Raw genomic sequence first — 18,008 nt, forward strand, 5'->3', positions numbered from 1 at the left:
CTCCTCCTCTTCCTTCCCCCTTCGCTACAACCACAGGGAAGACCACACCCACAAGCGCCAGCACAACCTATCATGGGGCGGCATTCCCAAAGGAGGCAGGTGACCCTGAAAGAGGTACAGGTCCTGATCGCCCTCCCCCTGTTGGGGAACAAGGGTCACCTGACTCGGAGCCAATCAGTGTGGAGATGGAGGGTAAGGGGGAGGGATGTATGTCCTCGATACACTCTGACCTGCTGAGGATTGCACTGCTGGGCCCCGAATGCCTCACTGTACACTTCTAACCAGACTAAAAGTAACCCAAAATATATATATCACTCTGGTGCAACAGTTTCCCGTTTTCAGCATGCATACCTGCAAAGCAGTTCAGTCATCTTGCATTCAGTCTCACACAGCTAATGAAAAAACACAAGTGAGACAAATTCAATCAACACTTATTTTCTCCAGTTTTCAGTCATACATTTTTTCTCTCTGCAAACTGTGAAGTAGACTGATTCTGAATTGTCAATGACAACAAATACTCTCCAGTAGAACACAAACTTATATTGGAGGCTGAACATTGTTCTGAATGTGGTGGTATGCATGCTAATATGGGCTTAATGTTCTTCTGGGGTGAAATATCGCTTTCATTATCTGACTAACACGTAACTCTCTAGTTAAACCAATCTCTTAGTGAAAGGGAGAAGGCATTACTAATTGATCCTTTTGATTCATATACTTCATTAGTCCCTGCGATTCATGACGTGATGCATAATTTCCCACACAGCTTCACCTAATGGTTCTACTGACTCAAAGCCCAGTGGGGTAAGATGAAAGTGAGCTAAATGACAAGTTCTTGGTACAGTAATTGGAGACCACATTGTGCATAATCACTAAACAGAGATGGACATTAATCAATACAGCTGAGTCCGGTAAGCTTAAAAAGTGTTAGAGGATCTCGCTTTCTCCTTATGCGCAGCCATACATCTTGATGTGCTCTGTTGACATGGCAGCCATAAACGTGACGGATTTGACGACGTAAATAGATTCTGCGTTGCACTAATTAACTCCTCGCATCAAGCGGAGATCCTAGGTCTACACAACACTGCTCCCGCATGCCCTTTCCTCATCTTTTATTTATTTAGCTCATCAACACACAAATATCCCCTCAGCGTCAGTGTTCTGATGAGAAAAAAAAAATCACAGGCCAGGTAACATTTCCTTCTCTCTTTACAAGACCATTCATTTACAATTTAAATGCCCCTTCCAGTTTTAGGCAAGAGTCAGCTTTTAATACAAACTTTGAGAATGTAATGTCAGCTTTCAGGCTATTTGGGGTTCTACCACCGATGATACTCTCTCTATACCTGAATTTGATTCTGAGTCACTAAAATAATAATTTAAAATTAATTTTTTCAAAGTAAAATGACAGTATAAAACAAAAAGAATTGATTCCCTAAAAATTGTGGCATACGCTTTCAACAAATAACATCCCACCAAGCTCCTCCTGTTCTTCAGACTCTGTCAGAAGAAAATACTATAGGGAACAAGCTGTTTAGAAAGATGCTAGCGCCAATCTCCTTCATTACACCTAAAACCACTTACTTTGGTTTCTACATACTTTGATGTCTCTTTCACACTTTTTAGCTTTAACTTCTATGGTAAAAAAAAAGTGTTATCAATAAAAGTCATTATTAATTCTCATAACTCAGCACTCGTCTTTCCACAGCTTGCAAAACTGGTGACTTTTGCAGCAAATAGTATTAATATTTTCTTTAAAAATGAACAAAATGATCTGTTGTTATCATTCATGTCTTCACACAAAGTGACATACGCTGTTTTACACTTATCGATGTATTTGGCACAAATTATTTTATCAATAAGGAGGTTGTCTGCTAACATCAGTGATTAATAACAAAATCCTTATGGTAGTTTTAGGCTAAATTAATAAAATCTACTTTTTCTTTCTGCTTTTACTTAATTTGCTACAATGTTGCACACAGAAAAAAAGCTACAAAATCCTATATTTTAGAAGGTGGAATCGTCACATTATTTAAAAAATCAGTCCTGCTTGAAAGGTTTCATTGTTAACTCAGACATCTATAATTTCTGTAGTTATAAGTGCTGCAGTGATTTTGAATTAGGTTTTATTACTGCTCAAGTTTAAAGTGCTCTAGTTTAACTTCAGTTCTGTTCTCACATTGTTAAATACATCAAACATTTCATTTCTCAGTAAGAGCATAAACTCTTCCACACCAATCCTCAGCTGCCACAGTAAATGACATGACCTATAAAAGTCTAACCAGTTTCTGAATATTTAATTAATTCTTGATCTTCATTGTCTCGAGTATCATTTTTTTCCTCACTTTTCAAGATGACAGTTCAAACTTAATCCTGATTAACATTCCAACCATTTGGCGTTTCAGCAGCTGTTACTCTGAAACGATCTTGTAACGAAATAGGAGCTGCAAAGCAAGAGAAAGTTTTTGAAGCTTTGCTGTCTTGAGTCAAAGCATTTTTGCAGGTTTACAAAAGAAATGCAGTTCATTGGCTAGAATTCAATGAAGACAAAACATCGTGAAGCAGTGTTTTGTTCTCTTCTCGCTGCTTGCCTGTGCACACACCGTGTCAGAATCCGTAAATCCTCACCATGTAAAATAAGCTTCCATTCAGGCAGAAACACTGTGCGGTGGCAACGATGAGCCGTTCAAGCTTACATTTTAAAATAAAGTAAATAAATGACAAGCAGGACCTTAAACCAGGAAGTCAGAGAACATGTGGTGTGTAAGTGAGGCTGTTACACACCTCCCAAACGATGTGCCAGTAGACGGATTAGGACACAAAATAAACTTATGGTAAAAGTAAACTAAAACTTGATTTAATGATTGTCCATCTTTAGGCCCAGTCTTTACTCAAAACATAGTGTCCAATAATTACAGCACCAACTGACCTTGAGGCTAAACCAGTGTGAAATAAAGTTTTCTGATATACTTCTGATTACTTTCAGCTGTATATATACTGCTGTGATGGTTGATGTTCATATAATTAAAGATATGAGCATGCTCAGGCAAAGATTACTAATAACAATAATGTTTAAGTAATCCCTGTGAGGCACAAGGTCAATCTTCAGACTGCTCTAAATACTGTTTCTGAAGGTTTTTTTTATTATTCCTTTTTTTATCTCAGTGATGTCAAAGATGGGGGTGTCTCATTATGGTCATTTCAGGGATACACAACTGCTGTTCAAACACTGTCTGCAACGAGCAGCTGATTAGAGTAAAGCCGATTTAAATGGATAGTGGCAGAGGAGCTAAAATGTCTTGTTTCAAACGGTTGATTAGCTGAGGGGCTAAGTGTAAGTTAAATTAAGATTATTTAGAATATGGAAGCATGCTCCTGTAATAGTAGAAGTACTAATGAAGGTAGTGGTGGTAGTACTCGACTAATCCGTGAATAAAAATATAAAACTGTAAATGAGCTTAGTAGGTCTTGTTTGTGATGCTCGGAGGTTTACACATGTAAAATAATAAATGGGAAAGTAGCCGACGGGCTGAGTAATATTAGTTATAAGGACAGCTGCAGCTGTCTGCCATTAAAAAAACACAACTGACATAGTATTGAAGATGAATGATCAAATGCTATAATCTTGAATTGGACTTGCTGTAAAGGACTGAGATTTGACTCGGCATGCACTGCCTGTCTGCAAGAGATGCATCATAAATCTCATTCTCATCTGAGGAAACAGATGTGCATGTTAATCAATACTCCTGTAGGCACTAGCTTGAAATGAGTCTGGCTTCACATTTGAGGCATCTCTATAGGCATCGAGTGTGTTTTCTTTCAAAGTGCTAAGCCACCATTTATTACTTATAGATTCAGCTATGAGCACTTATAAAACACTTCATAATGCACAGCAGTGGCTGACAGGATTAAAACTAGATGCTAATGGAATTGCTGATGCTGCTGACATACTGCTTGCCTACAAACTTGGAAACAACTTTGTTAGTCAAGTTTTGGCAGCAGTTAAGTTGCCATGAAGCCCCCAGGCTACATAATCAGTGTAAAGTAATGTGAAACACAAACTCTAGACCTTACTCACAACAGCAATTTAGACTTGTTAGAGTAGGAAAAGCCCAGGTGTCACTAATGAGATTAGAAATGGCTGGAGTCTCTTCAAGGTCCCAGTGAACTCTGTCAGGATCATCAGCCCCGTAAACAGAGCTTAACCATCATTTACTTTTTTCTGCACTTTTCTTAATCTAAAATATCTGTGAAAAACATTTTTACAACCCCTGTTTTTCATAGAAGATGCAGAGATTGGAGAGCGGACTAAATACTATATATGGTTGGAAAAATGATCAAAAGTGTCTATATATGTTTACTCCTAATAGGAGAACTTTTTTGTTTTGAAAAAGAGAAAGGTGCCTTAAGCCTGCCAAACAATTCACAATGACTATTCAGCTGTTTATAACAGTATGAACAAGTGAAAACATGAATGAAATTCAGGGCTGTTCTTACCTGAATTGACAAAGTCTTTAATTTTGAGGTTTGACCACAGTTCCTGTGATTTTACTCACAGAAAATAGAAAAAGAGGGGGAGACTGGTCTTGTGGGGCAGCAAACATGATACAAAACATTTGGATAGCTGTTAATCAGAAACTTCTGCATATGCAGATGTCATATGGAATATTACAGTAGCTTAATCACTGCTGTCACCATGCACTTCCCAGTGGCTGCAGCTAATTTGTCTCACGCAGTCATTGCCAAATTTGCCTCAACAAATGAACTTTGTCACACACCGAGCAGAGGGCTCATCGGTTAGCAAGAACATCAGTCCACCTTAGATTTTAGCTTCTTGTCTAAATGTTGTTGTGCAAATAAGCAAACAATTGAAGTGAAGCATCTTAGCCAGATTTTCAACTTTTGCCTTGAAGCTTTGACTTTTAGGGGCAGCCCTACTAGACACATTCAAAATGTACAGTAACACAGGGTTAATCGGTGTCCTAAAAGGCATCCAATTCTCAAACCACTAGTATAGACTTTAAACACTAACCTTCACTTCTGGTTCTACTTTTCAACTTGTGGCCTGTGTAAGATGGTGATTTCCTTCAGGGCAAAACTAAAATTAACTTTGGAAAAAGGATAATTGGTAAGGCAGTCACTGTTACATTGAGAGTGTGAAAGAGCACCTGTGCTATGGGCAACAGTTCAGATATAATGGCTCAAAAAAGTAACCCCAGATTTCAAGGTTTGCCTTTGAGTGGACATCTCTAAAAGAGCCTATGAGCAGAAATAAACCCTTTTATTAAAGGTGCGAATAAATAGAAAAGGCAGATATTCGACACATAAGCTATGCTAATCCTAAATGCATTATCTCTTTAGTGTAGCTCAGTTATGGTTTGCTCTGATGTGGATAGCTGCATTACATTATGTAAACACCAGAAAAAACTAAAAGGCTGGGGCAGAGACCTGCTGACCTGCTGCTATTTAGAAAAGAGAACAGCAGTCGGGTGCACTCGAGCAGTTTCTGGCTGGGAAAACGCCCACCTCTCCATTTTGTGTGAACACACATTAGTCTCCGGGCTAGCAGAAGTGTGTTGCATCAGATTCCCAGTTCCAGACCTCTCCGGTTTGTTTTCTCCCCTTCGTCTGCCCTCTATTGTTATTTGACCTTTTCCTTGACTCTTGCACATTTAGATGAACCAGCGTGGGTTGGACCAAAAACTCAGGTTAGCAGCTAATTTAGCTGACAAGCGTGGGGAGATGGCTCGATAATAGAATCAAGTCGGGCGGGCGTTTTCAATCTCATTAAAACACTACAGGAGGAGAGCAGAGAGTGAACTCGAGCTGAACCTTTTCATGAAGGAGGGATGGTGTCCTGGGGGGACATTGATGCCAGCTAGTTTTCTAAAGAGTTATTTATACTTCTGAAGACCATGGCAACAGACACAGCCTGTATCATTAGTCAATGAGCTCTGACTGTGTCCCTTCTAACCACCCTCCAATATCCACTCCTCAGAGACACTTCATTCCACATCAGCATGCGTACTGTTCGATAATCAGATATCCGAAATCTTCTTAGACTTGTTTGTCTTAAATGAGATAAAGTTGGTAAAGTTGTAAGCAGTGTGTTGTTATAAATAAATACCCAATGTCATTTCTCACTATTTAAAAGAAAGGGACTTACTTTCATACTTTTAAGCACAAAAGTGTGAAGTTGAGCATTCAAATATTTAATGCATTTTTTAGATCTTTAGGGTCAGACAGAGGCTGAATATTCAGAACATGCTCATTATGACAGTTAAAGACTGCCGCCGTCTGCCAAATTTCATTCAACCCGTCGCTCTGTGTTGACCCTACTGGCTGTTTTTGCATCATTTATCACAAGTCGGGCCACGATGTGCGCACACATTAAGCGTTTGAAAAGCTGCTCCAGTTTGGACTTCCTGAGTCCTAGTTGTGGCGTAAAGGTTATGCAAAACTAGGCCATCTTTTCCCTTCACTCAGCTCACCAGCACTTCACAGCGACTGAGTGACATCATGTTTTACTGCAATGTGCTATAAAGACTAACCTTTAAAGGCATTACACATACCAAATACTTCACTTTCCATACTTGGAACTTTTAATGGCTTTTTATTCCATATTGGCTATTAAAGCTCAGCTTAGCTCAGGGTGTCACAGAAATCCACGGGGCCCACAGTGGTGAAATCCAACTACGCAGTAGTCCCGGCCCTTAGCCTTAACCCCTTACCCTTTTATCTGTCTCATTGACCTCTGGGGGAGTGTTACTCCCACTTTACCTGCTTGTTTTCTTTCTCTTTGTTCTTTTCTATGTTTAGTTGGACTAACCCTTTAGCTTTACCTGCCTCCTTTGTTGAATTCTTTCTCACTGACCCTTTTCATCGTCTCTTTATGATCTGCCTTTCCAATTTTACAGCCGATGGTTGAAACTGTGTGCAGGTGTGTGAGTGGCCCGCAAGTTTCTCCATCTCTTAAAGCAGCAGTTCATGCCAAATAAAGCACAATTATAAATGTGCACACAAAGACAATTCGAAGAAAAGATTTCACACTTCAGGTGATGTGGCCACTGATTTTCCTCACCTTTTATTTGTGCGTCTTCATTACAGTGTAATATTATTATTGTGTTATGCTTTATGAAAAGTGACTTTGGTGTGGACTGTCTCTTTAAGTTTACTGGTGAAGCCAAGATTCTTCCAGTGCCACGTTTCTGCTGCACCAGATGCATTGGAAGCATTTTGTTTCACCATCCACTGAATGGCAAAATAAATAGCTCTCTTTGTTTCTGATGCAACTGCATGTAAAAAGGAAAAAGGACCCAGTGCATGTGCTCTGCATAGTTTAAGGGTTTGTGATGAGTAAACCCGATACCAATTTATATAATGACAACAAAAAGCACATTTACTCATGTAAGTAAACTGCAGTCCAGTAAAAGATGCACCTATTTTGGGAGATATCAGCCTCTGAAGATTGTGTTCGTGGCCCATTTCCTTGAGGAAGAGTCTTTCTTTTTTTCCAGCAAGATTTGTTTTTTTAGGCAAACAAAGCTCAGTCACCTTTAGATGTGCTGACGTGGCTTCGTCAAGTGTGGAGGCTGATAAATTAGAAGAAGGATAAATCAAATTAAACCTGTCTGCACAAGAAGTGAGAAAATGTGTTTTTTGGGTAATCTGGAAGGCTAGACCCTTTAACCAAACTATTTACTGTCTGGGTTTTTGAAGCAAAATATATTGTTGCTGCTGCTTGAAAACATGTCTGTCTTCTCAAAGCACAGGTGTAGATATTGAAGGATGTCAGGCAGACACCAGATTCTGATTACCAGATGTCTCAGCATGGTTAATTTACCAATATTCAATCAAAACTGTAATGAGATATATGCTCTGTATGCATCAGCACACCAGGAATGAAATGCAGCGCTCATTACAACTACTTTTCAATTGGAATGGATCTGTTACATTACACCATATCACCTTAGCTCGTGTGCATATATTAAACCGCATCCAATTGGCTGAGCACTGAGGTGGAATATTATGCAAATGCCTAATAACAAGTGTACATGATTGAATTCACTCTGTCAACAGCCAGAGCCCTGCACACATACAGCCCGGATATTCCGTGTATCTGTGTGGACACGCACACTGATGCGCACAATCATGCTCCATTTGCTAACCATGTCTGTCAGTGTGCAGACATCAAGTATTAAAAATGTCAAATTACTAAAAGCTCACAGCAATGGGGCAGAGCTGCTCTGCTTTTCACACAGACTTGAAAAAAGGCAAATAATTAATTTGTTCCGATCTTCAACCTCAGGGTGTCTCTCAAGAGTTAAATTGTTATTTTTGGTGTGGAAGCATTAGCAGACGGGGGGCAATGCTTGTCTATGAAGCCTGGGGCAATTTTGTCTCATTGGCTTCTCATTGGGATGGAGTAGCCATTAACAGAACAATTACATGCACTTGTAAGCTTGCAGAAAGCAGAAACTAATTAGGGCTATTTTGGAACGTCTTCACTTGATACGAAAAAAATAGAACATAAATTGTTTTCCAGGTTACAAAGCATTTAAACACACCCTTGAGAAAAGCCTTCTCCACTGGAAAAGTTGTGCGTGAGAGAAAAAGCTCTGAATTATTATGCATCTGACCTTGACAGTGTTGGTATTCAGTCCCTCTTTATATTTAATATTTAAAATTCAAGTTTTGTAGAGTGCTAATGCTTTAATGTCCTGCAAGACATGCAAAAGGAAATTTTCACAATTGAGCAAGTGTGAAACTTCAAAGGGTTCAGATTACCGGTAATTGGTGTCATGGAAAAGCTTATGGGTGTTTGTTAATGAAGTCGATTTGAGAGCTTGCAAAGACAGGATCCATTTATTTAATCGCGCACTCCTAAGATAAATTGTCACTTCCATTGTAATTTGTTTTCAAACTCTCCTTTATCACCTGCAGGGAAAAAAAGGGAAACTCTTAAAACACACCTATCAACAGTAAGCCCTCCTTACTTTGTTTCCCCTCGTGCAAAAACCAGCACCAATTAGTAAGACGTGGCACAGGCAGCGCTATGTAAAATCTGCCTGTTTACATAACCTGCCGTGCTATCTATTTTTAACAATATGGATGCAATCATAAAGTGCTTCTCTTCCTACGGCACTGTGGAGGAACGCGAGGCTTGTTCTCCATCCGTATCACAGATGCCGCAGAGCACCAGGCTTCAAAACCCAGCAGAGTGACGGTCTGTCACTCACCCCGTCAAGTCTGCATCTCTCACTCTGCCTCTCTCCCAGTCTTCTTCTTTTAATTCTTCTCACATACATTTGCTCCCTCTCAGTCTTTTTCTTTTTTATTTTGGTCCTCTTCTTTTTCTTTTACACTTGCTCCCCTGTGTCTTGGATCCTTGGGTCCCCACAAATTCACCTCCCCCCCCTGCAACCAAGGTTGAATTTCATTCCTTCATCTTTCTCTTCAGTTATTTTTTTTTTTTCCTGGCTATCAACATCCGTCTCTCGCTCCTTCTCTCCTTTGCCTCGACACATGCAGCCATCTGTCTTTTTACCTTTTGGCAGACTTGGGGTACTGCTATATTAAGCCACCGCTGAGCCAAGTCCATGTTGAGTTGACACAAAAATATAATGTGACAACGTTGGAGAGGAACACTGATGGAGAGCTGTGTAATTAGTGTAAAACTCTGTTAACATGGGGCGACCCCCCCCCCCTCCCAATAAAGACTTTTTTTGAACTACATATTTATTTAGTTGCACACACTGTTTCGTTTTTAAATGTTTGTGAAGTGGTGCAAATTCAGTAGGTAAAGTTGGCGAGCACTTCCTGTCCGCCACCTAGCTGCTCGCCAGGCTGTTGGTATGATTCACCGGGTATTAATTTCACTGTGACCGGTGGCACCATATGTCCCACATACCCACTGATTGAGTTATTCAGCCTGCTCATGAAACATGTTGTGACAGGCCATTCATAGGTTCTGGGTTTGTTTACCTCAGCTGTGTGTTTTACCTCCTGCTGTGGCACTTGACTCATAGCCCTCAACCAGGAGGAACATCGCTATAAGCCTGTAAGCACAGACACTGAGGAGGGTGTCGTGGTCCAGAGGGAGAAGATGACTCACAGCCACGGGGAAGCCACGGGGGTGACGGGAGACAAAGTGCACACCGAGATGAGAGCAGAGTTTTACCACTCATTACAAAAGCTGCACGCCACCAGGGAACACATCAGTTAGATCCAAAATCTTGGAATCATACTGATGCTGCAAAGCTGATTGAAAGAAATGCCCAAGATTAAAAGAAGTGGTATTAATGGGCTCACTGCAGCATCACTCCTGATTGCCTCGCCCACTGGGATTGCAATTATGATTTATGACTTTTTAATGCGGTCATAAGTTGAAGCAGTCATAAGAATAAATGGCTAAAAACTGAGAATTTTTAATTGGAAGCTCTATTAAAAGCATTATTTCCAAAAAGATTAGTGCACCACAGAATCCTTCAGCTGGGCAAACGATGGTAAATCACCCCTCACAATGAATGCAGTGATACATTATGAAGGGATGGTACGCTTTTACAAGCACACCTGCTCAGTTCACATAAAAGAAGTGAAACTTTTTCGCTTCTTTTAACTTCATGACCTAAATAATTGAGTCTTTCTCCAAACACAAATTGCTAGAAACTGTAACATACAGCTCCGTTGTGAAGAGAGATAAATCTTGTTTGATTATTATTTCAGCATATCAGTCCACTGTTGTAATGAGATTCTGTCAAATTAAAGTTGTAATGATGACAGGAGGCAAATTGCTCGTCTTTCCTTGTCACGTGTAGTGTAGTTACCGTGGTCTCTTTTGAGGCTTAAGAAAATGAATTTAGATTCCACTCATTTGTGCTTTTGTCTCTTGTGCATTTGTGCAGAGATTTAACTGAAACTTAGCGAGTCTCTGATCAGATTTTCTCTGTGTAATATCTTACAATATTTCCCTCTAATTCCATAAACACAGTCAGAAAGGCCCTTTTTGACTCTCCTAACACATAGTTATTGCCTTTAATAATGTTATGTAGGCGGTTTTCTTCCTGCTCTTCACCATACTAAAAAGTAAAAGTCCTTTAGTGTCAAAACCGATATCCTCTAAGACTGGCAGAGAACTCGGGTTCTCTTCGTGACTCCCTGGCAGACTAAGATGATATCCTAAAACTGCACATGCTTGTTAACTTTCCTAGCAATCAAGAGACGTTACTGTCTATACAAATCACAATATGTTATATACCATTGTCACAATGCCAGATTGCTTCACTGATCCCTGATTGCTTTTCTGTTTATTATTCATTTTTCTGAGAGGAATTTTAATTTCTCTAAGTTTTAAAAGTAAAGTAAATATTAAAACTATTTATAATGCAGACCTAATAACTGAACTGGCTGCCTTAATACTCATCCACAAATCGCTCTTTAAACGCCTTATAAACTATCATCAAGGCTGATTTAGATATAATTGTTTTCCATTTTAATTCCTCCACTAAGCTTTCATGTGCTGCTGAATTTAGCTTGTGGGGAGCACCTGCATTCTTCTCTGTTTTCAGTTCAGCTCAGCTGTCCCCCTCTGCAGACTAATCAGTTTCGCAGAACTGTCATTAAGGGCAGAGAGAAGGGTCTGTCACCACAGATGGCAACAGCCTCTTGCAAATGAGCTCTGATTACAAGAGGTGGCAGGTTTCTCTCTCCTTATCATCCCTGCCTTTCACGCCATTAGGCAATCACGGTGCTTGGGTCACAGCTCCTAAGGACAGTTACATGGTAGATTTACCTTAGCTAATGTCCTTGTGTTCTTGGTGTGCTGTTTCGCAAACTGTCCCCTCAGCTTCATTTTGAAAGAATTTGACAACCTCATTTGAGTCTGTGTTGGCAAAGGTGCCAGACTCGGTGAGCTATTGAATAGACCTGTTATTTTTGGCTCGTTCATCGTACCAGGTGCTCTCGCTCCTGATCCTCGCATTGGAAGGCGAAGTCTGTGAAAATGACATCAGGTTCCTGCTGCTGTGCTCCCATCAATATTTAAAGCTCTAACTCATTTCAGAGTTGATTCCTCACTGACTGGGGAGCTCTTGGCCTCTGCCTGTCTGAGGTGAAAGCACAAGTCCAAGAAAGAAAGGCTGTATTCATCTATTAACAGTGGAAGGAAAGGAAGCCAAGAGCTTAGTTCAAACACCCCTCCCATGCTGTTTCCCCACATAGTGAAGCTCCTGTAAACACAACCTGTCTGTCCCAGCTGTTGCTTGACCTATATTAGCTCTTGAAATTTTTTTTTTATTTTTTTAAACCTTCTGGCTCAGTCAGAAAAACTAACTGGAGTACCTTTTTCTCTTTTCATCTGTTTTAAGGTGTGAGGCGACCTCCAGAGCAAGACAAACCCAGTCCTAGTGTCCATTATACTCTTCTGATTGCTTGTGTTTTGGTGGCCTTTGTCCTTGGTGCCTTCCTCTCTGGCTTCCTGGTTTCATGCTACTGTAATCACACAAGCCACAAGACCAAGAAGTTGTCGAAAGACCCCGAAGCCCCAATCCCACATGCTCTATCACTGCGCAGCCTGGCCAAGCTCAATGGCCTCCTGGACAGCCAAAGTAAGGACGACAAGCTGGAGGTGTCATCTCCCAAGATCTACAACTCTTTCTTCGCCAACAGTAAGGAGCATCACCCATCGAGGAGAAACGGTCATCATGGAATGACAATGGGAGACTTGGTCCATGCCCAGCATCACCAACTCCACCATTCCTCAGAGCTCTCTGGTCTGCCTACACCAGACTCGACCCCAGAGCTGCCAATTAAGAGCATGAAAGCATTCAAGAACCAGTGGGAGAAGAATCAGAACTGCAACAATGCCAAGGAACCAAAGTCCCATAATATTGGCTCCAGGCCCAGCTCTGCCCTGCTTCACCAGCAGGTCTTCCCTTACTCCCATGGACTGTCTAATAGCCAGTCAGCAGCCGGACACCTTCATCCCGATGAACGCAAAATCCACAATGTTGAGCGTGTGTTGTCTCAGCAGCCTTACGCTGGCTACTCTCAGAAGGTGATGGAAGTAACCTCACTCGATGAGCTTCTGAAGCACATCCACGAGGCTAGCGGCAGCAAGAACTCTCAGCTAATGAGCCCATCTGGTCTGATGGCCAGCGGAGGTGGAGGCCAGCTAGTCTTTGCCAACCGTATCCAACCTCAGATACCTGAGACAGAATCAGCCCCCTACTACAGCTCATCCACTTTACCACGTGACAGCCTCACCCGTCGCATGGATGTTCCCCCAGACATTCCCATGCACCACCAGTCTACCTTGGAGAGGAGGCATTCCTCCCAAAGGCAATCACTGATTGCTGCAGCCACCAAAATGCCCAACGGAGGTGGAGTAGTAGGAGGAGGGGGAGGAGGAATGATCCCTCGCCAACACAGCTTCAGCCAACGAAATGGCGGGCCCCACCAGCCACCTCCCCTTTTGGCGCGGATGAACTCGACGGGCAGCGCGTGTGAGGTTCACTATCCCCTGCTTCCCAATGGATACCTGGCACGTCAGCACAGTTATAATGGAGAACAGCAAGAGGTTCCACACAGGGGTGCGATCGTCCGTCGGGCAGCTTCTCTCAAACCTGACGTCCCTCCCAAGCCCTTGTTCATACCTGCCACATCCCCAGTCAATGAACAGGGAAAGTTCAACTACTGAGGGGTATGCTCTTGGACTAAGAGAAGGAGCCTCCCCCCCTCCCCTCATTGTGTCATCTGTAAGAAACTTTGAAGAAATGCAGTGAGTTTGGGGTTGCAGACCTTTACCTGAAAACGCAACCAACTGTGTGGCACCAGTGTCACTGTGGACAAAAGCCTCAACCAAACTTGTTTTTTGCCGCTTCTTTTTGTCCAACGAATATCTTTGTACCATATTGGTATTGCTTAGCTACTTGCTTATTATAGAACCGCTTACTTGGGTGACGTGATGCCACCTCCTTATATTAGGCTGCCAATGTCCTCAATGTGGATTTACAATGCAACTCCGTTTTTGGACACATTGATGTTGGAAAAACTTGACACATCAGTCATCTTGAAGACTTAAAAGCTCGAGGCTCGCTTAGATTCATGCTTTTGCTTAACCTTTTCTGATGTAGTGTTGGTATCCGGTCCCCACCCACCCCACCCTCGAATGTGTTTATATTATGCATGTGTGTGTATATATATGTGTGTTTATATTTACACCGTATATGTATACATATACATATGCAGTATGTGTAACCTGTGGTTAAAAAAAAAAAAAAAAAAAAAAAATCCCCTGAAAGTAGTTATGTCTTTGCCTTACTATACTCTCTCATCTTTGGGCATATCAAACGATCCCCCCGCCCAAGCCCTAAGAAATATCTTAGGGGCATCAAATGTTCATCAAATGTTGTCATTTGGCTCCAGACACCAATTCAAATTTGGTCACAATGACAAGACAAAGGAAATACGTCAACAAAGCAGCTACACTCGCCTTCTCTTTTATTTTTTCCTGTCCCAGCTGATGTCAGGTGACAACATTCGGGTCCATTTAAGTTCTTCAAGAATGTTTCGACAACATTGGTGCTCCGCAACTCTAGTGGGTCTAATATTCTTTGAAATGGAAACAACCAACATGTTTCTCTGAAATTTTTTGGACCCAAAGAGGACAAGACAAACACGTCTTGCCGTCTGGTGTTAGGAGAATGAACACTGAACATCGAACAGACTGCAGTTATCATAATTATTAACTCTGTGGCTATTGGTTGTAAATAAAGGAATAATTACTAGCCAAATTTTAACTGTATGTGTAAATGTGTGCCTTATTTAATAATAGTGTGTGACATGGGCTTAGGGGTCAATGCAAGGGGCTCAGATGGCAACTATGCTACAGTATATTGTAGGTGTTTGATTTTTCTATGGTTGTCAGTATGTGTCATACAGTATCTATTGTATATGTGAAGAGTTTCATTCCAGAATAAGATATTTCTCATCGGTTCTAATTAACTGAATTAATAGTTTGACTGTAACACCCACTAATAAATCATATTTTATGTCATATATTGACTATAATTTTTTTTACAAAGTAGGCTAATATTTTGTAAATTATCTAATTTTTTTTTTTAATCGACGTAAAATAACTAGTACCCTTTTTTCAGCATTGTTTTGGAATGAAACCCTTCGTTTTTCGCTTTTCTTTTGTTTTCATCCCAAAAGTGTGAGCCTACAGGTTTTTAATGCGAGTGTGGGACACAGCAAGTACAAAGCCTGAGACTGCAGACATTCAGGTTTGACTGTATACTGTCACTTTCACCTGGGTGTCGATTTCCTTGTAGGTGCCATTGTTACGTTTTTGTTTTTTGTAGTATTATCTTCTTGGGTTTCTAAAGGAGCAGTTCACAGTTCCTCTTAAAGTTATCACCTACAGATGAGTAGCCATTGTAGAAGTTGCATTTACCTTATGGGAGGAAAAAGTGTGTCTTGCTTGAGTTTTGAATGTCAGGATATATGTTTTAGCAAGTGTGTGAAACCATACGGTTTCAGTTCTGTATGAAAATAAATCCAGGTTGGTGGCATGTAGCATGACTTCTACAATGGTTACTGCTGTAGATGTTGACCTAGTGGTGCCACCGGGTGTTGAATTTCAAAACATGGACAAGAAATATGGAGCAGTGCAATGAACTCTGATCCGACAGGCTGAGATTGTCTCTTGGATCGATACTTGGGAAGTGATTGTGGAACCGGTTCGCAGGTGACCGTGCTGCCAAACACTGCTGAGGATTTTCACCTCATTAATGGTGATGCCAGCCGGCTGTGCCTCAGACATATCACCCCTTCAAAACTCAACTGTTGTATTTTTCAGGAGAGTCGCTTTGACCACGGTTGGCTGGAACCGTAATCTATTCTGTGAAAACAGCACTATGCTATTTACTGTATCTGAAAATGGTGTTTATTGATTGAAATTTCCCAGAGCTCATTTGACCCAGTGTAAAGTTTACCATTCACACTACTCCAGCTTCAGTAAATTAAGGAAAAGTACCTAACATTTGTAAGGAAAAAAGTTGATTTGGTAATTAACAGGCAGCAGAGCATTAAATAGCCTTTCAGACGGCAAATAAAAAACATCCAACTTGATTTGGGGTTGGGGCGGCAGTGTTTCATAAGAGGAATTGTGGCAGCTACAGTGTTTCAATGGATTTATTTTTCTGTTTTGGTCTATTTTGTTTGTTTGTTTTTAATCTGCCGGTTAACAGATTGTACGGAAATGGGGACGGTCTCGCCTCTTAAAAGTTCTATCAGTATTTGATTTGGTGTAAATACATTCTATCTGGGCGAGGTCTCATTGATTCAGTATTATGTTTTTCTCCGTTTGATTTCCAGGCTTTGCCTCTTGACTTACTATGAATTTGGTCTCACAGAATATCATTGTATGTCTCTTATACTAGGAATAAAATGGAAAATATGATGAACGTTTCACTGGTCAATGTGTCAAAATAATCCCGGTAACATCGTTGATGGTCATACACAAAGTCTGAAAACAAGAATAGCAATTGCAGTAGCAGATAAACCAGTAGCTCATTAAAGAAACACTTTTCTAATCAGAGTATTGTATCAAGCAGTTTGACCTTGTGACAAGGGAGTAGGTCGAGGAGTTGTTAATCAGTCTCAGCTGCTTTACTGTTAATGAAATTAACAACTTGTGCAAAATAAAAGTGTGGTCTTAGAGGTGGATGCGACTTACATTTTTTTCCTGTTTATTTTTTCACTAGTTTTGCATTTGTCAGTGTTTGTAGCATGAGGCGATCCCGGACCCTACAGAGGTTTGATAGGTAGTCCATTTTCTCCCAGTGCAATCTCAAGAGAATGGAGGAGATTCCTGGAGACTGGCAGTTACTCTAGGAGAGCTGGACAGGGCCATAGAAAGTCTTTAACCTATCAGCAGGACTGCTGTTTGCTTCTTTGTGCAAAGAGAAACAGGATGAGCACTGCCCGAGCTGCAAAATGACCTCCAACAGGTCACTGGTGTGAATGTCTCTGACCAAACAATTAGAAACAGACTTTATGAGAGTGACCTGACTGTCCAGTGTCTTCTAGTGGGCCCCGTGCTTCCTGCCCGGCGCCATGATGGCCAATTGGTTTACCGGTATTGGTGAAAAGCCCTGGTCCCTGTGCTTTTCACAGATAAGAGCGGGTTCACCCTGAGCACATCTGAGATATGTGAAAGGGTCTGGAGAAGCTGTGGAGAGTGTTATGCTGCCTTAAACATCGTCCAGCATTACCAATTTGGTCTGGGGAGGCATATCTACGAAGAGATTTACAGAGCTCTCTATGATAAGCAACTGTGCCCCGGTTGCTATTAGATATTGGGATGAAATCCTTAGACCCATCATCAGTGATGACTCATCATCAGACCCTATAGAACTTGGGTGCTTTACAAAGTCCCATTTTGAGTTGCTGAAATAAAATTTTGGCAAAATAACCAAGCATACATCATTTTTTTCGCTTGGGTTTTCTGGCAGTCTTTGAATTCAGCCCTATGTAAGTTGATGATTTTAATTTGCATCAAACAGTGTGGCATCCTTTTTCCCCCCTAACACATTACCCAGTCCATATCAGTACAAACACCCAGCAAAATTCTTATTCCCATTGAACTCGGAAATGTTGTCAAAGTATTCCTATAATTTTTTGAGCAGTGTGTAGTAGTATGCATCTTGGATCTGTTTGCTCTCTCTACTAAGTGCATATTCTGTCCCATGTCTTGTGATGTCTGAGAGATATAGATGTAAAATTTGGATGTCAGTCAAGAAGCAAGTGATTTGTTTTTTGTGTGTGGATGAACGATGTTTGTTTTTTTTTTTTTTTTAAGGAATTTTTTCAGTGGTTCTGGGAAATAAAATGTTTTTCTGTGTCTCTGGGATTTAGAGTACAAGATATACTAAGCATCAATTTAATTTGTGCTTTTAGTACAGAGAAAGCCAACATGTGATTTCAACTGCCATCTCCAGTAAGAACCA

At 40.9% G+C, this 18,008-nt stretch overlaps 1 protein-coding gene across 9 annotated transcripts in view; it reads left to right on the top strand.

Moving 5' to 3' along the window:
• The window catches only part of sema6cb (semaphorin 6Cb), a 150,689-nt gene extending 134,802 nt beyond the window's left edge, over positions 1-15,887 (top strand). For 6 of the 9 annotated variants that reach the window (XM_080897276.1, XM_080897281.1, XM_080897277.1 and 3 more), the window contains 2 exons: positions 37-192; positions 12,363-15,887. In XM_080897276.1, coding sequence (XP_080753402.1) covers positions 37-192; positions 12,363-13,693 — 1,487 coding nt within the window. In that variant the 3' untranslated portion in view covers positions 13,694-15,887. The remainder of the gene's footprint in view (positions 1-36; positions 193-12,362) is intronic. The other 3 variants (XM_080897283.1, XM_080897284.1, XM_080897282.1) reach the window with 2 other exon arrangements.
• Positions 15,888-18,008: the final 2,121 nt, after the last annotated feature.

This window comes from Rhamphochromis sp. 'chilingali' (genome assembly GCF_963969265.1).
Source record: "Rhamphochromis sp. 'chilingali' genome assembly, chromosome: 11".
In the NCBI taxonomy this organism is placed as follows: domain Eukaryota; kingdom Metazoa; phylum Chordata; class Actinopteri; order Cichliformes; family Cichlidae; genus Rhamphochromis; species Rhamphochromis sp. 'chilingali'.